The 24226-nt window shown below is 35.4% G+C and overlaps 3 protein-coding genes across 3 annotated transcripts in view; 2 read left to right on the top strand and 1 right to left on the bottom strand.

Moving 5' to 3' along the window:
- Positions 1-10230, bottom strand: part of LOC128236103 (vacuolar-sorting protein SNF8-like) — a 17081-nt gene extending 6851 nt beyond the window's left edge. The window contains exons 1-5 of the mRNA XM_052950962.1: positions 10094-10230; positions 4583-4633; positions 4027-4165; positions 3174-3278; positions 1898-1970 (exon numbers count right to left, since the gene is read on the bottom strand). Of these exons, the coding sequence (XP_052806922.1) occupies positions 1898-1970; positions 3174-3278; positions 4027-4165; positions 4583-4633; positions 10094-10144 (419 nt within the window). The 5' untranslated portion in view covers positions 10145-10230. The remainder of the gene's footprint in view (positions 1-1897; positions 1971-3173; positions 3279-4026; positions 4166-4582; positions 4634-10093) is intronic.
- Positions 10216-24226, top strand: LOC128236081 (synaptosomal-associated protein 47-like). The gene is made up of 3 exons (XM_052950920.1): positions 10216-10289; positions 20626-21631; positions 23025-24226. Exons 2-3 carry the CDS (start codon positions 20647-20649, stop codon positions 23321-23323), a joined length of 1284 nt encoding a protein of 427 aa, XP_052806880.1. The 5' UTR covers positions 10216-10289; positions 20626-20646; the 3' UTR covers positions 23324-24226.
- LOC128236053 (pyrethroid hydrolase Ces2e-like) lies at positions 16104-18539 on the top strand. Its single transcript, XM_052950876.1, has 2 exons — positions 16104-17698; positions 17960-18539. Exons 1-2 carry the CDS (start codon positions 16176-16178, stop codon positions 18195-18197), a joined length of 1761 nt encoding a protein of 586 aa, XP_052806836.1. The 5' UTR covers positions 16104-16175; the 3' UTR covers positions 18198-18539.

Here is a 24226-nt window from a genome sequence, read left to right as displayed (position 1 = left end):
CAGAGGCAATCCCAAGCTCTTCACATAAGCTACCAACCCACCAACTTCCTGCAATAGCCATCAATTCTAGCGAAAGTAATTGGATGTGAAGAATATTTCTATTTTAAGAAGCAGTGACATTTACCCCATCTCCCTCAAAACCAATCCCAAGCTAGCTCATCATATAGGCTACTGACACAACTTTAAGCACTATTCATCAATTCTAACTTTAATTGTTGGAAGGAAACCATTTTTCTGTTTTAGAAACAGTGAAATTGACCTTGACCCTGACCTTCTCAAAAGCAATCCAAAGCTAGCGTTTCACATAAGCTACCTACACACCAACTTTCAGTAATATCCTTACGTTCAAACACATTAAGTTAATGATCAGAAACCATGTTTCTATTTTTAGTAACAGTAACCTTGACCCCATCCCCCTCAAAAGCAATCCCAAGCTAGTTCGTACCATAAGCTACCTACACAAAAACACTTACCACTATCCATCGATTCATACTAAGGTATTTGGGGGGAAACATCTTTCTATTTCAAGTAACAGTGACCTTGACTCAACACAGCAATCCAAAGTTAGCTCTTCACATAAGGTACCTACATACCAACTTTCATTACTTTCAATCAATGCTAGCTAATGTTATTGGGCGGAAACCAATGTTTGAGGCACGCCCACACAATGACATCCCAATTCAAATAACCAGGTTTTCATTGCAACCTGGTATAAAATGTAATCAATTTGAAATATATCTTCATCCCAATGTTTAATTACTAGGAAATATTGTAGCTGAATATTTAATGTTCAAGAAAAAGTATTGACAACATATGTTTGCTTAAAAGCATAGCCAATAATTCTAATCATGACTGATACTATCAGAGCATAATACTGAAATAAACAACAACATCATACCCCAGTGTGGGTAAGTTTTCTCTGCACTAAAGGCTTAGCGAATGTAAATAGATGCCATAATGCTGTGAGCTAGGGCCCCAGGAGAGCCATCTTGATTGGTTTTTACTTTAGTTGAAGACATGGCTATACATTCTAAAGTAAAACACACAGCTAGACAGGGGCATTGAAAGCAGACGTCAATAATACTTATGTTGATGGGTGGATTGTGTCTGGTAATATTTGGGTTTTATATAAATACCTTGACGAGGTATTGAGGTTGGCCAAGTTTAACGTTTCTGCACATCAAAAACACCAACATCAAGGTTATTATTTTGATGCAAAGGAATCACCGTCCTTAAGTATATAACACTATAAAGTATTTAAGAATGTTTTAGCATGAAGAAAAGATAATAAGGGTGAAAGTGGTCTATACATTTGGGGTTAGATCCCTACCATGGGCACTTTCAAATGGCCATTCCATGTTAGTTTGCTAGATAATTATGTTGTGATAATAGCAGTTGCTTATGCTATTTCTGTATAATGACTTTAAGGCCCTGTTTTTTACAAAATTTGAAACATCATGCTACAATCATGCAATTTAAATGCACAAACATGTCTATGACCGGCAAAAAGACGAAGAAATATGCACGACCATTAAGTTATAGTAAATCTTTTGAAAACAAATGTCGGCATATCATCTAAGACATAATAATTAAACTCAATTTAAAGTTTGAGACCGCCATGGTTGATTTTACAATAAACTATTATTTACTATTTTTATAATCAATTAAGGATATTCAAACAATTCTAATCAACTGAGTTCATAATTAATAAAATTTTATCATATAGACCTAGCGGTTCGAATGTTGTGTTGATCGGGATTTAAGTTTAAACTTTTGGCATCCTACTGGTTTCTACCCAGGAAGTGGACTCAAGAGTCATACATGTACATATCAGTTTCAGCTGTTTTCACAATGGGCATATAAACAAGTACAAATTAAATCAAAGGATTTCACTTACTAGCTGACTTCTTGACTCTTTTTACTCCTGGATTTCATCAGCCTTTCTCGTAGTTCCTCTATGCTGATAAGACCTGGAACAGCACAAGTTTGGTGAAATTCCACAGATCGCTTAGTCATTCAAAATTTCACAACTGACATTATTGGCTAAATAATAACCTTCAATTCCAGCCACAAAATTCACCTTACGTATCTGCCTCCAATAAAGGGGGGGGGGCATATTTAATTTATGCCACCCCCTACAGAAGCAAATTTACCCTTGTGGGGTCCAAATAAGCGAAACAAGACACTCAACCTATGTACTACTTAAATAATTGCCTTCCCCCTGGGAGTGATATGTTTTACTGGAATAGCCCTAAATCTAATTCACTGGTATTGTTGCTCTGTCCTTCTTAATCATTTAGATTTTTTACATAAAATGTTCTAAGATTAGCATAAAAGCAAGTATCGTTAAAATTTACCTGATAAAAATCAGTAATAATCAACCATGCATTTACTCAATTATTCAAGGTAAATATATCATATATAAAACTTTTATAATATTGGAAAGTTATGGAAAAAAGAAACATGCTTGACCTCATTTCAATGTTGAATAAGTATTCGCCTAACATGAGTGAGTAAACTTAAAGCAATTGTATATGTTGTAACTGACTGTGATATGACCAGTGGCCGAAATTAGCACAAGCAATGCAAGTAAGCTCTGCACTTGTCAAATGATTTCCGGGCTTGCTCAAATTCTGGATTTTATAAAGTAGGGCTTGGAGGAAGATTTGGATGCCAAGCAGTAGTGTAAGAATTTGGGCTTGTTCATCTTAAAAAACAAAATTTCGAAGACTGCATAATGCAGAACCAACCGGATATTCATAGAATGTTCATAACTGTTGGAACAATCAAGCTTACATTGTCACATAGTTACTCTGGACAAACAAACGCAAATGGACTTGGATTCAATATAAAAGTATTAAATTTATAGTTATCAAGGCCTTTCATAATCAGATCAAAGTATCATTTTAATTGTATTATCTTAGGGCTATTACATTTAAACATATAACCCCCTGGGGGAAGGCACTTTTAAATTATGCCATTGCCCTACAGAAGCATATGAACCTTTTGAGGGTCCAAATTGGCAAAAAAAGACACCTACCCATATACTATTTCAATAATTGCCTTCCCCCGAGGGTTATATGTTTTACTGAAATGGCCCTTATAATAGAAACTTTGTATTGAAAGCAAATCTTGGATGTTTAATTTGTTATGAAACTAAAGCTAATCAATACCTCCATTTCTGTGGCTGGTAGCAAGACAGACCTCTATTATCTGTACCCCGAGCTCATAGTAGAAGTCTCCAACGCCGAGCATCTCGGCCCAGAACCCCTTGCTCGCTGTAACAATACAGTCATAGACAATCTGTACTATAAATATGCTATAATACACCTTTGGGACGTTTCAAGTATTTTACTTGAAGATTGTGCTGAGATCAATTGCTGAATTGAAAGTGTAATTTACACATTTAATCTAGCTGTATCTTACATAGCCACTAAAACAGTTTGCTTAGAAATAAACTATATTACTACCAGGAATTTCTTATTGTGAAAAAGAATCATACGATACAATTCTTTTTCTAATTTCCACAAGGCCACAAGTTGACATTTTCTGCTTTTGAGAAAAAAAGGCAAAGTCTTATATTTAAACGTTCAATATACGACTTAGTGCTTTCTGGAGTTCTCATGATAATATTTCCACATAAATAGTATATACACTTTTGGATATATTTTCCAAGGCCATTCCAATATCTCAGTATTTTGGCTAATGGCCATTTCAAATGAATGTACCGTATTGTTGATTATGATAATAAAATAAATTCTGCAACATGATATAGATGTGTTTGTCTAACTGCCTTTAAACTTATAAATTGCCTCTCTTGTCTTCACATCCTGTGTAAAAACAATAATATTAACTTAAGTAGTTCCTATCAAAATGGCTGAGTCACTCTGAACTGCTATTAACCTATGAAAGAAAGAAGAGCATTGTTTCTATTTTTAGAGTTAATTTAATAACGAACATTTTGCTTTCCCTCCCTCTAAAAATACATAAACATTAATTTTTTATGTCAACTTTGACAAATCTTACAAGCAAGAGGGTCTACACCAACAGAGGCACACATCTCCTGAAATTGTGCTCGAAACTCTGGGTTCTTCTTGATGTCGTCCTTGTGTTTGGCTGTGAAGTCCTCCAGGTAGCCTTTGAAGGAATCCATCTGCTTTGTCATCTGAATAGATTATACATTACATAGAAGAACCATTTGTCCAAAGAATAAATTTAAATATATCACTTTGATTGATTATTGAATTATTCACATAATTGTGGGATACATTTCTTGACAGGAACATACAACTGAGTGTATTTCAATATTTGTTTGTATAAAAAAAGTAAATGGGTTTATACATTAGACTTATGGATGAACAAGGCCGAATATTTCATGGCATCATTTTTTTAAACAAGCCCTTCTATATAAAAATAAGAATTTGAGCAAGCCCGGAAACACCAGTGCAGGGCTTGCGGGCTTGTGTTAATTTTGACCACTGTACAGTAAGTATTTTTTCTTATCATTCAAGTTTGTTTTTCATTTTGGAGCTTATTTCATTTACATATTACAATATACTTGTTTAAATGTGTATAACAATACCTGTGCAAATTGATCCTCTGCAATTTCATTTCCCTTGTCCTTGAATCTGGCCTGTAAATGAATGCCAAAAAAGACTGATCAAATACATGTCAACTGCAAAAAGTGGAAAGGTTAAAAAAGGATTGTTGCCTGATACTGCTTTGCAATTGAAAAACAATTGCATATTTTTCTGTTATGAATCCAGTTCCAGTTCCATAGTTTATTGCATAAAACAATACTAGGTTTAGTTATTGAAAAGAAGTTTTTATGATATTCTAATTTTATTTGCAAAGAATAGGAATTTTGAAACATTCTAAATACTTTTCTTTGATTTTGAGCTCATTACAATGTTAAATTTGTTTAAAGTTGGCCAATGGCAAAAATATTTTTAAACAACTTATTCCTTAGTTCTTTGTATTTTGGGCACACTAGAAGAAAGTGATATTCCAATTCGATTAAGTTTATGTTGCAGGATTTACAAAATCTTTCATTTTGAGGGGTGTTTGTATATCTTCCAGTTTCAATTGCCAATTGGTGTGATGATGTTCGAAATTTCGCTAAAGTATATTTTAAATGTTTTTCAGTTATTAAGTCAAGATAAATTTCTTTTTCGAATGTATGTTTGTATAGAGCATAACTGGTTAACTTTGAGGTGTTGTTAACTTCGGAGTACCATTTTTGGTAATAATTATCAAAAATTCTTTTTCGGATCAACTCAATACGATGGTGGTCAATTTCTTCCTCTAGCCATATGTATGACAGCATTTTTTGGCTAAATATTGATTACATGTAAGTGGCAATCTCAGACTATTTGTATTATTATTCTCAACTATCTCTAATTATCTAGACAATTTAGAATTTACCACCTCATAAATGATAATTGAAATTATTAACGCAAAACTCAGTGATTGTTTTTCTCAGTGATTGCAATAAAAAACAACAACAAGCCAACAAGAGTTGCATTGTGTAACAACTTAAACCTGTCAATCAACTTAACACAAATAACAAGCCGACAAGAGTTGCATTGTGTAACAACTTGAACCTGTCAATCAACTTCACACAAATAAGAAGCTGACTGAGGCTGTAAATGATTTGACTTATCTTGTACATATCAAATCAAATTTTATATTCAGTTGGTATGACCTAATACAGAAAACATTAGCTATGAATAGCTATTGACCGACATATCATAATCATATCATAATCCCAGAAAATAATTTTTCTTTTCACATCCCGTGCCAAAAAAGGTTCGCTAAAGCTAAGCTAAAAGCTGAGCTAAAAGCACAGCTAAAAGCATAGCTAAAAGCATAGCTAAAAGCTTAGCGGTATTGGCCCGAAAAAGCGCAGCTTTTTTTATAAAAAACGCAGCTTTTTGGGGAAAAAACAACACAGCTGCTGCGCTAAAGCTATGCTTTTTGCCACAATAGCTTAGCTAATTTCTTAAAAAAGCTCAGCTCTTGGTGATATTGGGCAAAATAGCTAAGCTATTTTTATGAAAAGCGCAGCTTTATGGCGGTATTGGCCCAAAAGCTAAGCTTTTTGATGGAGCTGCGCTTTTTCTTAAATAGCTAAGCTAATTATGCAAAGCGCAGCTTTATGGCGGTATTGGCCCAAAAGCTTAGCTTTTTCTAAAATAGCTTAGCTAATTATGAAAAACGCAACTTTATGGCAGTATTGGCCCAAAAGCTAAGCTTTTTGATGGAGCTGCGCTTTTTCTTAAATAGCTAAGCTATTTTATGAAAAGCTCAGCTTTTTGGCGGTACTGGCCCAAAAGCTTAGCTTTTTCTAAAATAGCTTAGCTAATTATGAAAAGCGCAGCTTTATGGCGGTATTGGCCCAAAAGCTTAGCTTTTTCTAAAATAGCTTAGCTAATTATGAAAAGCGCAGCTTTATGGCGGTATTGGCCCAAAAGCTTAGCTTTTAAAATAGCTTAGCTAATTATGAAAAGCGCAGCTTTTTGGCGGTATTGGCCCAAAAGCTTAGCTTTTTCTAAAATAGCTTAGCTAATTATGAAAAGCGCAGCTTTATGGCGGTATTGGCCCAAAAGCTTAGCTTTTTCTAAAATAGCTTAGCTAATTATGAAAAGCGCAGCTTTATGGCGGTATTGGCCCAAAAGCTTAGCTTTTTCTAAAATAGCTTAGCTAATTATGAAAAGCGCAGCTTTATGGCAGAATTGGCCCAAAAGCTTAGCTTTTGGATGGGACTGTGTTTTTTCTTCAAAATAGCTTAGCTAATTATGAAAAGCGCAGCTTCATGGCGGTGTTGGCCCAAAAGCTTAGCTTTATGATGAAGCTTTTCAAATAGCTTAGCTAATTTAGCGCAGCTTTTTAAAAAAAAAACGTAGCTCCTATTTTCATAAAAAAATACCACAGATGAAGAAAGATTTTACAAAAAAACGCACTAAATACGCACTTGAGTGTATCTAAAGTGCATTGTTTATCAAAAATATACGCTTTAAGCGAAATTAAACAAAAAAAAAATGCACCAAGTGTGTTTAAACCGCGTTATATAAATATATTGAACCATCAAAAATAGAACGCATTTGAATAAATACATAGACATTTTGCTTTATTTAAATTTCCTAAACATGAGTTTGTGTTACATATATTGTTATTATTTCATATTTAATTTTACATGACACCTTGTAACTGGACATAATGTATTTACAGACAGACAAACAAGTACATATTTGTCAAATTTAGCAATAATAAAATAACCTTTTACTCAGTGGCAAAAATAATTGATAGAAAATCATGAAACTGTTAAAGCTACAAATTGGAAAATGACAGTCTCAAGGATCTTTAGTTATATTTTTGTCAAATCTAGAGATTCCTGACAGCTCTGGAATAAAACAGGGTATCATATTTTAAATATGTAATGACTTTATTAGTACTTGACTTAAATTGATTGACCCAATTTGGCCAGTTTCCAATAACTGGTAAGCCATGTGGCAGATGGCAGTTTTATGACCCCTCCAAAAACCAACACTGTAATCATTTGTATAGCATTAAAGGTGCTAGTGTGCATATGTATGGAAACATGGCAATTTCAGCTTAATATGTTAATATGATATTAACATATATATAAGGATGAAAACAAGTGCATCTTCATAGAGTTTAAAACTACGTAAATCTACTATCTGGGACCAATAATCCTACATCCGGCTACTATCTACAACAGCATTGTTATTTATTAAAATATGTGCACTAGATTGAAAGTTGACAAATAAAAGTCCCACATGTAGTCAAGTGTCATAACAGTGAAATTAACAACTGAAATAAAGAATACATACCATGACCTGAGTGCTTTCACATGTCAGTTTATCACAAATCATCCAATAGTGGTATGTCATGTTTCTAATCATAGTTCATATTTATCTGATCTAATGATCATTATTTTATTTCACTAATCCCTTTAATATCAATTTGTTTTAATTGGTGTAAATCCATTTATTAATTAAAACATCATCAAAATTCTTTTATGAAATCCCAACAAAATGGCTACCAGTAGCTTTGATTTGAAATTGGCTCCCTAAATGCTGAGATTTAATTGGTCCTTGGTACAATCAGATAAGATCAGGCTTATCATGCATGTTGTAAAATTGGAAAGGAAATGACAAAGAATTTGGTAGTGGCATTACAAGAAATTTAAGGAATAATAATTCTATAAATGTTGTTATTACATGCAATTGATTATTGCCTATAAGTAAAATGTGTTCTTTTGATTTAAATAAAAAAATATAATATATTTTTGATTTTTAAAATAATCTTTCTTTTTATTTCATTATTTTATTTTATTTTAGTTTGAAGGTATATTGATCAATAATAAAATGCTTATTTACTGATTGATTGATTGATTGAATCATTGATTGATTGATTCATTCATTCATTCATTCATTCATTCATTCATTCATTCATTCATTCATTCATTCATTCATTCATATTCTTGTATTTATGTGTATATTTCATAAATGTTTACTTTATTACACAAAGATACTACTTTGTTTCACCTAAACTAAAAGATGCACTTCTTAGTAAAAAGATACACTTAAAATGCACTCTTTAATGACAGTAGATTATCAATAAAACTAAAGATACTTTTAAAAGGGATGCCAATAAAAAAAAAGATGTATCTTCTGTTCCTGCCAAAATATTTATGCCAAAAACTACAGAATAATGTGTTATAAATAAATAATAAAAAAATGAATTTCACAATATAAACCTTTGTTTTTCTCCAAAAGCTTAGTCTTTTGTTTGAAAAGCTTAGTCTTTTAAAGAAATACTAACCCAATTTTAATTTTGGAAAAGATGCAGCTAATATGAAAAAGACGCAGCTTTTCTAAGAGGCAATCTTTTACCTAGTCAAAAGACACAGCTTTAGCTAAGCTTTGATTTAAAAAACGCATCTTCATAAACAAAAAGCGCAGCTTAGAAGAAAAAAACTCAGCTTTTAGAGAAAAGAACATAGCTTTTGTGCAGCTCTTTTTTAAAAAGCGCAGCTTTGAAGAAAAAGCGCAGCTTTTTAGAGAAAAAAACATAGCTTTAGCTAAGCTATTATTAAAAAGCACAGCTTTTGCTAACCTTCCTATAAAAAACACAGCTTTTGCTAAGCTTTTTCAAAATAGCTTAGCTAAAAAAACGCAGCTTTTTGAAAAGCATAGCTTTAGCTAATCTAAAGCTGCGCTTTTTAGAAAGCTGAGCTTTTTTTTGGCACGGGATCGGCAACTCAAGTAGGAATGAACATAAGGTATGTATTATATCACGGAGGTCCATGACTATATATATATATTATTTATTTTTTTAACATAATGTATAAGAGGAATAAAAAGTATTTTAGATATATCAAAAACTAGGATCATATACATTATAGACCAAATAAGACTTCTATATTTTATTAGCAAATAAATGAACATGACATAAATATGACTGAATGGCCCATGAAACTAACTCAGCCATAATGAGTGTTAAGGGGGCGGTTTATTTTACATTTAGACATTCATTATTTCCCCTTAACGCAGAATTCCCAACAATAATCAACTATGAAGCAGCTGTTTATATGGAAGTCCTAAAACTTAACTTAGATATTGAAGAGGCAGACTCATACCTGCAAAGCATCCATTCATGTACATTTTGTAATAATTTCACTTAAAATTACAACCGGCCAATCAAAGCTTTAAATTACACTTGAAGGAATAGCAGGTGATAAACAAAACTCTTTGAAGAGTTGAAACTGACCGTCCAAAGTAGCCATTCAGGCTTTAAAATGACTCCCAAGATACACATTTGATTATTCAAATAAATTTCTTTTTACATGCATTCTGCATTAAAAGTCATACTTATAATGTCTTGATTTAAATTATTAACTTGCACATTTGGTGACATTTCCATAATTTTACTGTTGAAGTTGTTTACATTATTTGTTTACATTATCCGAACATAATTTATCCGAATTTAATTCGTGTTTAAGAAACAGCGTATCAGCACGTTTGTAAATCCATATTCACTATTATAGTTGTAGGAAATCAGTACTTACTTGCGCGATGTTTTTATTTTTGATGGCACCAATACCAGCTCCTCTCCTCATCGTTTGATTTTGGGAAATATTAGAAAAAATATCAAGCAAATTTTACTTCCGGGTTTTACCGGTGTGCATGTAAATTTATCTTCGACATTCGTGCTGATTTGTTTCGTACCGAAGAAAACGAAACTGGAATCTGATCGTAAAGCTGGTAATTTATTTTGTACTTTTTATGGTGATTTAGACTAACAGCCTTTTTAGATTGATTTTTTTTTACAATTTTAGATACAAGATTCAAACAGATTTATTAATTAAGTGACAAAAACATACTGTATAGTGTTTCTTGTTTATATAATACATGGTTAATATGATTCACATCACTAGACAAGTTGTGGTATATGTTATATATGTACTTTAAATACTGAGTACATGAGTGAAAAAATGATAATTTAAACAAAGGTAATAGAGTAACCTTATCAAACGAACAGATGCACAATTTATTCATGTGTAAGCGTTAACACAACGTCACAAGTAATGTGAGGCTGGGCGTATACGTATTATATAACACTAATACAGACTGAAAATAAAATTTGATTTGATTTGACTAACATTTTCGTACACCAGAGCGATAATGCTGTGCATGTTATTTATAATGTTGACAGTAACGAACAGTGAAATATTACTATTACTGTTATTACTACCCTTTATCACAGACCTATAAACCAAGGACCTATAAACCATAGGTTTATAGGTCCGTGCCTTTATATAACTACTATTACTCCTACTGCTACTACATGTACTTCATAAAACAACAACACAATACTAGGAATAAGGTTTGTTATTGGCAACAAATTTCCATTCTCGTTCACCAGAGTTATGATGCTATGCCTACCAGCGTATTAGATTGATCATTGTCAAATCTCTGATGAATGAGAATGCTGTTGTTGTTGTTGTTGTGTTTATAAAGGTCTACCCGCGCCGCCTATGGCTGCATTATGGCTTGACCCCGTCACATCTCATAGTGTGACTGAACATATTTTTGAGGCCAAAGGTGGAGTTTTATTCCCACTGTTTTGTAGGATATTCGCCAAACGAGTATTTTTGAACCCCAAATGCCGCGGGCCCTTCAATGAATGACACCTAGAGTGGTCCCACAGCTCTGACTATTGGATATGATTTTATTTTTTTGGTCTTAACTTGTTGTAATATAGAAATCGGATAGCACACGTGTCTTAAAAATCTTTAAGTTATGTAAGTTTGGTATTTTTTTAAAGAATGAGCAAGGCTCGTGGACGGTTCATTGGCAAGAAAGTGGTTTTTGAGCACAGGATGTTTCGTCCAGTCTCAGGCCGTCAACCAATTCCTATATTCCTATATTTTCATATATTTTTGAGAAATTTCCTATATTTTTAAAAACCTCCTATATTTCCTATATTTTGTTTTTTTTCCCTATATTTTTCTTAAAAAGTGGTGCTGGGATATATTTGAAATCATTCAAAGGATTGATACTGCCTTAAGATATTGTTTATTTATAGTTTAAGACTGTCTTTATCCTCCAAACCATCACCATCATTCAGAATTGCTGTTGTACACCCTTGGTTATCCATCTTGACACCTTTGATGAAGAGTATGCCGAACATTAAATCTTAAAGGTGTCCACTTTGATGACCACAGTTGTGTTGCTGCAGCATAGTCTGCCTTGATGGAGAGGTTTAAAGGGGCTGTACTCCGTATGATGAAATAGCGAAAAAAGGAAAGAAAATTGTACCACATAGTTTTCAATTAATTTATTTTTCGCAGTTTTTTGGTATCTTTCCATTAAAAAAGATTACTAGGTATGTCTACTTAGTAGAATTCATTCCTTTATATGCGTGATTGGCTAGTCGATGTTATCACGTGATATTACTAAGGTATATAGCTGAAATATTCCAACCGTTAAGGGTAAGCCTTCGTAGCACAGTGAATACAACACTGGACTGCAATTTTGGGGACCCCGGTCGAAACCGGTCTCCGACTCGATTTTTGTTTTACATTTTGGTATTTTTTTTACAATTATGAAATCAAAGAGTAAAAAAATAATTAAATTATTGTCCAGAGATGCGTTACAGAAAAAAACTTTTTTTGGTGCCAATCTGGTGTACCGTCCCTCTAAGGAATGTGAAACACAAATGTTATGATTATAGCCATTAACACAAAATTACATGATTACATGAACATAATAATTGTATATACATGTAGCTCAAATACGCCCTCTAATGGGCTAGGCAAAGTTTTCCGCAAATCCAGCGTAAATCGAGGATAATGAAAATAGCATTAGCAAACAATTCTGTTATTTTTGTATGAATTGCTTGGTATTTTTTTAAATAAAGATTGTTTTTTGAAGGTGGAAGTAATTGTTTTGATTTAACAGACGTCTCTCTCTCTCTTGTTTATATACAATTCCCATAATGAAACATGCTGACTAACATCGATTATTTACACGTCTATGATATATTGAAACATATTTGTTGCATCATAATTTTTTCTTCGTAGATATATATTTTCAAAGAAAAAAAACGTTATTAAAAAATATCCAAGTACGTTAGCAATACGTGAAAAAGAGACCATGCACAAAAAAACAGAATACTTTACTTTCCAGTTTCTCTGCTTTGGACAAATAGCAACATACCTTATTGTATTTGGGTAATGCTATAGGCAATAATACTTAAAGATGCACACTTACTCCCAAATAAGATTTTCCACAATTAATACAATTGTTTTAATATATCAAAAAGGATGAATAAATGTCGAAAACAATGGTTCTTATGAAGGATACCGAGTTTAATTTGAAAGAAAGTTGCAGAAATCACGGTATTTCTAACTTATGGGACGATAGATCACAGTAAATATTTTAGCACTCGCCAATCATTTAATAATTTTGCTCGTTTTCAGCTATTAAATACACGGTTACAATCGTGTTATCAGTAATTAATATTGTCCATAAATGCAATAATTAGTAAGTAGTTATAGGTTTATCACTCAAAAATTATGTTTGTTTTACATGTGTATTGATTTTGAATAAGAATGTCACTTTAACATCAATGCTTTACTCATTATTTAACTGGAAGTTTTGAGTCTTCACTCAAAGCGTTAGTCAATACTGATTCTGTAACCCCAAAGAGTAATTTCCGTACAACAGTATACATGTACACAAAACCGTATGTTATTTAACATACGGTTGTTTACATACAGATCAATGCCAATCATAACTTCGACATGTTCATATGTAGAGTAATTGTGAAAATTGCGATTTATCTAACGTGGTATAAAACCGGAGATCATTCTTTGGTACGTGCATTCAAGATACAGTCGAAACCCGGTGTCTCGAACTCAAGGGACCGGTGAAAATACCTCGAGCATCGGAAAATTCGAGCCAAGCGGGAATGCGTGCATTCAGTTTAAAGAAATCGGTCCTTTACATCCAGTTTGAGCCAATGAGGAATTCGACCCAAACGAGTTCGAGCCAACGGGGTTCGACTGTATGTTTAACCGTCTTTAAAAGCAATGCCTTACATCATGTTCAGAAAAACAATTCGCTTTCTGTATTGAAACGGTTTCTGACCATCCGATATTTCCTTTAAACGTTTTGTCTCAACCACATAATTATAGCAAAGTATTTTATTCTTGATGAACATACAACCTCGCCGTTACGCTATTTCATAGTTTTTCTGCATACATTGAATACATTATTTGGACATGCGTAGGTCACATTTGAGCCTCAATAGTTCTCATTTTAATGCATTTCATCTAATATTTTCTTTATTTGATATGCCCGATTCATTCCACTGTATATATTATTGTTGTCAACGTCATTTTTTAACATTCTATATGTATTTTTGATTAATGATGTATTATTAGATTTTAAAATTCGTATCCAATACTTAAGCATTCTTATTTTTCGTTCAGTTATCATTGGATGCCTTCCTAGTTCACCATATAAGGCGGTGAGATTCGTACTTTTCCTGACGTTTAAAACTTTTCTCATGAATTTGCAATGAATTAGTTCAATGATTTTTGCTGGATGGAATCCAATGATTTCTGAACCATACTTAAGAATTGACCCAATGAGACTGTCAAAAAGATTAGTTTTTTCTCTGATGTTAATGTCTAGTTGATTATAAACGATAAATAAATTATGTAAGGCATTAAGGGAATGTTGTGCAATGTGTTTCTGTGTCCTATTCCAGTTTCCATTCTTGAACAAGGTTATACCCAAGTATTTAAATGATTCAACAATTTCTAGATTTGTATTATTCATGTTAAAGATAAAGTTAGATTTTCTGCCTCTTTCGAATATCATAATTTTAGTTTTTAATGTATTAACTTTAAGATCCCATATCCCATATTCCACAGTAGACTTGTAAATCATCAAGCATTGATTGTAGGGCCTGAGGAGTTTGAGCAAAAATAACAGCGTCATCGGCAAATAAAAGCAGATATAATTTGACATCGTTTATGGTGCAAATTCCTTCTATATTATGATTAATATTTGATAAAATATCGTTAACGAAAAATAAAAACATCAAACTTGAACTGGGGTCTCCCTGTTTCACGCCGATATTTGATGTAAAGAATGGAGATAGGTTTGTTTTATATCGTACACATGCCTTGACGGCACTATACATCCTTGATGGCCTTTACGAAACAGGTGCTTATATTTTCAGTTATTAACTTATAGAATAGATGTGATCTTGTGATTTTATCAAAACACTTCTCACAGTCAACAAAACAACAATACAGTTTCATCTTTGAGGAAAGTGTTTTTGCTATAATAGATATAAAATATACACACAATCAATCGTAGACTTTCCTTTTTGAAATCCAAATTGATTTTCGATAATTTTATTATTAATACTAGTCCACGTTGTTAGTCTATTAAGTAATATTTGAGAATATATTTTCGAAAGAATATTAATGAGAGTTATTCCTCTATAATTCTTTGGCTCGTCTACATCCCCCCCCCTTAAAAACAGGTACTATTATACCATCCCCAAAGGATCTGGGGTATTCTCCTGTAGAAAAGATGCGATTGAATAGTTTCGATAGAAATGGTAAATATAGTTTTATAAATTTCCGCGACTATTCCATCCAAACCGCTACTTTTATTATTGTTTTGGGGAAAAACAGCTATAAGATGTTAATGGCATATCTTACAATTCCTTATAAGGCTTAGTACCTGTCAGTGATATATTTAAACACTCCTTTTATGGCATTCGGTTCACTGTGTATTCAATCATGACTGATAAAGGGCCAAACAAAATACCTGTGTTTCCGGTATCCCGACCGACCCCCTGTTTTTCCTCGCCAACCCTCATCTATTTTTAGGAAAAAAGGTAAAAATTAAAAAAAAAAATTACCGTTATAAATGTCCGCAATTTCTTTTTTTTTTTTTTTTATTCTATTACAAAGATTATTGAATAAAAAATAAATATATATATTTTTTGCCAGTTATCACAAGTTACAGTTACAACATCATATTCTTACTAAAAATGATTATAAAAAGAACTTTGCCCATGAAATCGGACATTTTATGTCACCAACAGACAATAAATCGGTCAGTCGAATACCGTAAGGTAAATATTACTGATTCTGACTTATAACCTCGCGTATAAGACCGTCCCCTACTTTCAGGTTAAAATCGGGACCCAAATTTCCCCGTCTTGTAAGGTCTTGTAAGCAATAACAATGCTGTTTTTGTGAATTATAACACACTTATATATTAGAAGGTCGATCCGATGCAACAAAATATTTTATAAACATGTAATTTGAAATCGAAATTGCATATTTTTCCATGTAAGAGGAAAACAGTTATATATTTTTTTGGCCTAGGAACGCAATCAGTGTAACCTTCACTGCGCACGCCATGATATCTCAGGCTATGCGCTAGATGATGAACTAGCTTTTTATGCGCTAAATGTTGAACTAGCTTTATGTTTACTCAACAGCTCTCCGATATCGGATAAATAGCCCATGCAGTAAAACGCGATTTTACATACTGTTACACATTCATGCTTACAGGTTGAGTTTTCTCTCTGAAGACAAGGAATACAACTTGGAAATGAAAGTAATTGTTTATATGTTATGTAGCTTTTGGGTGGCGTTGTGCGACCCATCAGTGAAAACAAAGCTGGGAATGATTAATGGCAAAACTAACACAGTGATGTTTAGGGACAAACAGTTTGTTGTAAATGAATTCCTCGGAGTTCCGTATGCAAAACCGCCCATGGGTGAGTTGAGATTTCAAAGACCTCAACCATACGGAGCGTTCCAACAACCAATTGATGGGACGAAATATGGAGCGTCCTGTCCACAGACGAAAATGAAGCATATTAACATTGGAGGCCGCTCGGACAACGAAGATTGCTTATTTTTGAATTTGTATGTTCCTACAAATAAGGCCGACACTGGAGATAATCATGCTGTGATGATATGGATGCATGGTGGAGGACTTTCTTTTGGGGATGGTAATATGACCGCTGGGACCGTCTTGGCAGGGTATGGAAACGTCATAGTTGTGACGATCAACTATCGCCTAGCACTGTTCGGGTTCCTAAACATCGGAGATGAGAGAGCAAAGGGAAACATGGGGCTTTGGGATCAACGACTAGCTTTTCAATGGATTAACGAGAATGTCGGCGCCTTCGGTGGTGACCCCAGCAGAGTCACTATATTAGGTGAATCCGCTGGAGCCATGAGTGCTCATTTACACTCACTTTATCCAGAAAACAGAGGTCTATTTCAGAATGTGATATCACAAAGTGGAACAGCGACACTTCCATTTGCTGTTGGTAGTGACAATCTACCGGCTGCACGCATATACGCTGAACACCTTGAATGTCGTACTGACACGACTGAAGATATTTTCCAATGTTTGAAGTCCGTTGACACTAAGAGGTTCATAGACGTTGCAGAAGTGATTGTAGATAATGATACTCTCGCAACACAGGCGTTTTTTGCTCATACCATTGATGGTGAATTTGTTGCGAGAAGTTCCAAAGAAACCCTTAAACTACCAGATAGTGACGAGGTGAAGTTTATGAAAGAATTGAATTACATAAATGGCGTAAATGCAGATGAAGGGGCGTTATGGGTAATTATGCTAGCTGCCAATCACAATGGCTCCATAGACGACTTAAAAGTCGGCAAGGCGGACGTGTCAATGCTCGTGCCTATGATGGTAGGGATGATGTGTCCAGGTCAGAACACCCACTCGGCAGTAAGCGATTTGATTGACTACGAATATACAAATTGGGCAAACCCTGAGGATGCAAGAGCAGTGTACACAAAACTGAGCGGAGATATTTTCATGAACGTTCCAGCCATGGATTTGAATTTAGCTCACGCTAACGGCTCAGCGTCTAACACCTGGTTTTACAATTTCATGCTCGCACCAGCTCATCGTTTCTTCAATCTTCCGAAATGGATTTCAACAGCTACACATGGAGAAGAGATACCTCACGTATTTGGGTATTATTTAGACAATGAACAATGGTTTAATACAACTGATTACCAACCACCGGAAAGGGAACTGGATGTTTCAGAACGAGTGATGACTTACTGGACCAATTTTGCGAAATTCGGGTAATGTTGTACTCGTATAATGTAGCTGATTGATTAACTTCATTTGCTTCTTATACATGTACATAAATAAGCATTGATGTGCATATTGTTTGTTATTAATATTAAGTTATATTTGTCTTTTGAATCATCGTATCACTGTGACAGTGTAGTGTCTGTTCTATTAATTCTAGGGTTATGTAAACGTTGCTTATTCAATGCCGTTACTATGATTTCTTATTGTTTAGTTGATATATAATATATATGTGTTTCAATTAATTTCAGGGACCCCAATGGAGATGGGCCAGTCACGTGGCCTAAATACACCCTTGAGACAATGCAGCACTTAGTAATTGATGAGGAAGACTCTATCGGTCAGAGGTTATACACGAAGGAGTATCAGCTTTGGCGGGAAATTGTCCCTGCTCTTTTAGAAGCAATTGAAAATGGCGCGCACACAGGAGATTCTGCATTCAAATCGAAAATGACAGATGCGTGTGACGCTGAGGGCAACTGTGGTTGACAATTTCTCGTATTGAAATTTTGATAACCAGCATTTTCTTATTTCTAGATACTGACTTATAAATGGTTCTACTGTATCTGATTGAATGTGTGTATGATATATTTGTTGTTGGCCTATATGAATAAACATTGTATTTTTTCATAAGACTGTAAGATTTATTATTGCTTGCTTACACAGCTTCAATGACATTGAGGTTTACGTTGCCCTAAATCGCTTAAGATCGCTTAATATCTCATTCTCGTTTCGCCATAAAATGAATGTATGTTTATAAATCACTAAATTAAATGTTAAGATGTGTATGGTTCATAATAAACTGAACAGTTTGCATCGTCATTAGCGTTATAACTGCAGATTGCATTGCCATATTGTTACCCAAATGTCGCTTTCTTTTTAGGCTTCTTTGCCACTTCCTGTATTTTCCATTGTAACGTGATACAATAAAAACTACAGGGACACGTCTAGAAGTCGAACATTCAAAAACACCTGTTAAGAGGTACAGTCGAACCTCGTTGGCTCGAACTCGCTTGGCTCGAAATCCTCATTTGCTCGAACTGTAAAAGACCGAATTCTTTATTCTGAATTAAAACATTCCCGCTTGGCTCGAATATTCCGAGGCTCGAGGTATGTTTGACGGTCTATGGGAGCTCGAGCCAACGGGGTTCGCCTGTACAAGGCAAGAGCCAAAACGAAAACGAACTAGGGACGAAAACGTATATACACCTCGCACAACACGGAGCACCTCAGACAGATCACTAATGCACAAGTCAATTGTAACCATGCCCCCCCCCCTCCCAGGTCCGGGGAATAGCCGGGACTTTGACTTTCGGTCCAGCCAACCCCGGGTAAAATCCCCGCCCTGCGGGGACGAACTGATGGTTAAACCCCGGCCAAATGTTCCCGCACCCCAGAGACTCTATATTAGGCACAATCTCCGCTCAATTTGGCGCAATGACAAAACCACCGCGGTCACCCGGCCGTACGGGGCCACCTGGAAAGTAAAAACACGGCCCTTTTCCCCGGCTATCTCCGGTATACCCCCGGACCTGGGGACCGTGGTTACAATTGACTGGTGCATAAGTCACACTCATTTAGAAACATTTACCGATAAATGATGGGATTACCGCCTTAGAACGGTCGGTGAAACACAAGTTCACTGTAACAATAATTATATATTATACAATAGTTATATTTGCCTGCGCCTGAATGTTCTTACGGCGTCTGTAAGTAATGAAGTGTACATGAAATGCTGGCAGTTCTCAAAATACCACAGTTTGCACAATAATGAAACAAAATCGTAACCAACCTGCTGTAAAAGAGTTCTTATTTCTGATTTTCAACTCAACATGGCCTCAGTTTTTGTGGTCTTTAATTAATCTTTAACTAATGAACTAATTTCAATTGAGAGAAGTAGGATTCAATGTAACCATCTCTGCGTCAAGGGCCAACTTTGTGCTAACATAGGCATAAGTAACAGTTCCCCATCATTATTAATAAGTCTGGGAATTTTTTTTTAAAAAAGGGGAGCGGGAGAGGCCTGGTCAAAGGGGTGTGTCAAAACAACACACCCTGCCCCTGTGCGTCACAAAGGCTCGTGCCGACCATCGCCAAGACACATGTGGTGCCATTTATTGCAGTAACAAGGAACTCATTGGATGCTAAACAAAGATATTTAAATTCATTTAACATGATTTTTTTATCATAAATATGTACTTATAAGTAAATGCGTTCGTATTGTTGTTCATTTCCGAGGTGAATACATTGAACAGAATCATTGTTCGCTTCTAACTTTATACAGTTAAGGTGAAACAAGGGATACAATTAAGAACTAGAAATTATTATTCATTTCATCTTTAAGATTTAATTTATTAAAAAGCCCCCCCCCCCCCCCCCCCCCCCCGGGGGTATACCGGGGATAGCCGGGGAAATGGGCCGTGTTTTTACCTTTCAGGTGGCACCGCAGTGCCGGGTGAATGCGGTTGTTTTGTCTTTGCGTAAAATATAGCGGGGAATTTGCCTTACTTAGGCTCCCTGGGGTGCGGGGGCATTTCGCGGGGATTTGACCATCAGTTCTTCCCCGCAGGACGGTGATTTTACCCGGGGTTGGCTGGACCGAAAGTCCCCGCTATTCCCCGGACCTGGGGGGCCGTGGTTACAATTGACTGGTGCATTACAATAAACATAATTGTACTTTTAGGAGGGTTTTAAGCCCATTTGTACTGTAAACAATTCGCATACAAGTGTCGAAATTGTTTTGTACTTCGGCAGGCATTTATTCCGACAATGACCATATCTTTTTTATTAAAATAATTGATATCTTTGATTTAAGTCTATATTTGAAGCAAAATATTGCCTACCGACGAAGCATTTATGACGTTATTCATCACGTGGTATACACACACCACTGATACTGCTTACCGATTATTTTCAGCCAACCAGCTACTTTTACCCCATGATGTCACGGCAACACGTGACCATCCCTACACCAGTGTACGAATGTATGGGCGCGGTGTATAGTGACCTTGACCGCAGGTGGGTCAATGGCATGTTCTCCGTTTCCGCATCCAGCCTCCAACTTGATCCCTACAACAAACCCCGGGAAAGCCCGGTCTATGTCTCTTTTTGGGAAATTAAAGATGTCCGGAAAGCAACGACTGGTTTAATTTTTGGTGCTATATTAGTTACAACTGTTCATGACAGGAAGGTATGGTTTTCGTCATTTGTGGATCGTGAGTGCGCGTTTAGAACTATTGAACATTTTCGGAAAGGGTATTTGTTAGCTGACGAGAGTGCTAAAGAATCCAGACAACCCAGCGCGAGTGAGCGAACCAAGGTTGGTCAGAAGTTGTTGAGTATCGTCCATGATTCACAGACCACCCTCACAACGGCGGCGGAACAGCTACACGCCCAAGGCCGCCAGATGGACTCCATGATGACTGCCATGTCGGACCTCCACGGGGACCTGGATATTGCGAACCGCCTCGTGGGGGACCTTGATAGCTGGGTGGGGCGGTGGCGGATTCCGCGCAACGTGGAGCAAATAGACCCAGTCTTCGTGAATAAATCAGGGGTCCCCGAAATATTTGAGTATGAAGTTCTGTACAACAAGGAAGAAACGAATCGCGCTAATAGTAGACAACTCGGGACGCTGCGGTTATCAAACGATGGAATCACAATATTGAATTCAAAGATGAAAACGGAGCATCATTTTATGTGGTCGGACGTTTCACAAATCCGTGTCATAACCCCGTGGGAAATCAAGATCACGAGAACGCATATCGGACGACCCGACTTGGCGTATAGCGCCACCAGTGCGCAGATGATGGCTGTGTTGAAGATTCTGGACGGCTGTGCACGCTACAAGATGAAGTTCGACAAACTACCCGATCATGTTCAGGGGTTCAACGCAAGGATGAAATCTGAAGAAAGATTTACAGGTAACAGTTGTCATTTTACTTGTTTGACTAATCGTTTAAGTTTAATTCAGTAAATCAAATAATAAACATGTATGTAAATATTAGCAGATCGTGCTTTGCGTTGAAATACATTACTGAGGAGGAGAGGCAAAGTGTTATATAAGCAGTTATTGCCATGATGAAGTATTGTCCTTGTTTAACATCAACTTTAAGGCGCACAGTATGATTTGATGCATAATTTGGTGCATTATTATCTTTAACTCACTTGACTTCATTGATAAAAGAAACCACAAAAAACAACAACATGATTTGTTTAAATATATAAAAATATAAGCTTTATAAAAAAAAAACAATAATTAAAAATAAAAAAAAAACAATAATTAAAAACTACTTGGCCACAAAATAGCCCATTTAAAGGAGCGCCAAAATATCGCCAATTCTTTTTTATCTGTACACAAAATTTTAATCATGTTTTTTATCATTAATGTAAAATGAGTTGAAAATGATATTGCATTAGAATCATTTTTGTTTGGCATAAACTTAGAGTGTAGTGTGCCCCTTTAAAGCTGCACTCTCATAGATTTACCGTTTTGACATTTTTTTTTTAATTTATTTGTCTTGGAATGAGCAAATTTTTGCGTAAATATCTGCAAACCAGTGATATAAGACTGCTGACAATAGATCAGATTGCAGATTTTTATATTCCTGTCCGAAAATTAATGTTGTATGGTTTAAACCGTTACTAACGGTTGAAGAAAAGCATAAAACATCATTTTTTGAACTTAAATATAAAAATCTGCGATAGAAGTATTTGTCAGCAGTCTTATATCACCCGTTTTCAGCAGTCTTATATAACCCGTTTTCAGCAGTCTTATATAACCCGTTTTCATGGATTTTCGCAAAAAAATGGCTCGTTCCATGACAAAAAGTAAAAAAAGTTGTCAACGTTCAATCTGTGACAGTGCAGCTTTAAGATGCAGCCTAACTACCTGACTGTGTGACCTCTACCTTTCAAGTTGGAACCTGGACTACGCCCGACACTGATCCCATGGGATGGAATATTTGTGACTTATTATTTGAAATTTGTCCTATTCATGAAAGGGACAAAGCCATATCTAATGCAATAGCAGAATTTCACCGAATAATCGCAATGTATAACCTTGACCTTTGGGGTAAAAAGTCCTAGAAACCTTAGCAGGTTACTGTCCGGCCAAGAAAAGCGGACGTACGGAAAATTGTTTGAGCTACTGTATTCCATCCGTTGGGGCATAATCTTGACACTTTAAAGTAGTGCCTGTTAATAAATGGCGGGATATTTTGATGTATGACGTCACCCAGAACGCATGTACAATTGACTAGATTGTTAATTGGGTAGGTTAGCAGTATCGCCAACTGATGTTACGATTTGTTTCAGCATCATTCAGCAATGCTCAAAAACCTGCGGAGAGGGCAACAGACCTCAAAGACGTCAGCCCTATTCAGATTGACCAATCGGAGCAAAGCCAGCTTCAAATAAACCAATCAAAACAGGTTGTCACCGACAGCGAGGCTGACGAAATTAGCCGAGCGTTAAGCGGACTGAAATCGTTGGCTCTTTCAGTGCAGGAGGAGGGCGCGTGTCAGAACGAGAAACTGGATTCGCTGAATGCCAGTGTGGAATCGGCAAATCAGAGACTAGAAAAATCTACAAAGAAAATTAAAAAGCTGACTTAGTGATATTGGTTTGTGTCGCCTTCGATACAGATACTTTTGTTCATCGTCGTCAGTGACGGCGTCACACCTCTATTGATATTATGGTCCAAGGTCAAGGTCCTGATGACATCTAAACAAAAAAATATAGCAAGCACGTTAGATCCTACGGTCTTGAAACTTAGTAGTGATGTACACTTTTAGTTATAACCAGTAAATAGCTCCTATTGATTTTGTGATCAATAGGTAAAAGATCAAGATCATAATGATTACCAGAAATGTAATTTCCAAATGATACATTTAAGATGCTCGATTTTATATCCAGGACCCTTGAAACTAAGTAGGATATTTAATCATAAAATGGGATGACCCATTTTCATCTTGATAACGAAGTCCAATACGTCAACGGTCTAGATAAATGTGACTTTTACTAGATCACTTTATCTTTTACTCAATATAATCAGAACACTTGATCCTTAATACCTTTAACTTAGAAGAATAAATGCTCACGACTCATTATATTTTTAGGTCAGTAGGGCAAGGGTCAAGTGGTGATGACCAATAAAAAAACGGTTTCTGCTTAACATTTCCGAAATGCTAGGTTTAAGGTCAAGGTTGTCATGACCTTCATAATTTAAGTGGTGTAATTATGCACTTCAGCTTGGGAAATGGGTCATCCAAGTTTAAAGGCTTATCATTCGTGACTAGCCAATGACTTCTATGGATATTGAGCACCTGACTTTTCAGAAGGCCCAAGTGGATATTGCTCAGGCCACAATTAAAAAATTCTTTGTTTGCCCTTTACCGACCCTAAATTTTAGAGGTGGGTCGGTAGGTAGGAAAAATATTTTATTTTTTTCTAGAATTTGATCTTGAACACAAAAACTGGTGTTTGTATGTTTGACCTTTTTTATTTTTTCTGGTGGA

Source organism: Mya arenaria, chromosome 1 (genome assembly GCF_026914265.1).
Source record: "Mya arenaria isolate MELC-2E11 chromosome 1, ASM2691426v1".
Classification (NCBI taxonomy): domain Eukaryota; kingdom Metazoa; phylum Mollusca; class Bivalvia; order Myida; family Myidae; genus Mya; species Mya arenaria.
This window is presented reverse-complemented; position numbering and strand designations above follow the sequence as displayed.

What these genes read in the sequence shown, in the direction of transcription:
- LOC128236053 (XM_052950876.1), top strand. Translation starts at nt 16,176, where the DNA reads ATGAAAGTAATTGTTTATATGTTATGTAGCTTTTGGGTGGCGTTGTGC. An exon ending in ACCAATTTTGCGAAATTCGG is followed by an intron (nt 17,699 to 17,959) that starts GTAATGTTGTAC and finishes AATTAATTTCAG; the next exon opens with GGACCCCAATGGAGATGGGC.
- LOC128236081 (XM_052950920.1), top strand. Translation starts at nt 20,647, where the DNA reads ATGATGTCACGGCAACACGTGACCATCCCTACACCAGTGTACGAATGT. An exon ending in ATCTGAAGAAAGATTTACAG is followed by an intron (nt 21,632 to 23,024) that starts GTAACAGTTGTC and finishes GATTTGTTTCAG; the next exon opens with CATCATTCAGCAATGCTCAA.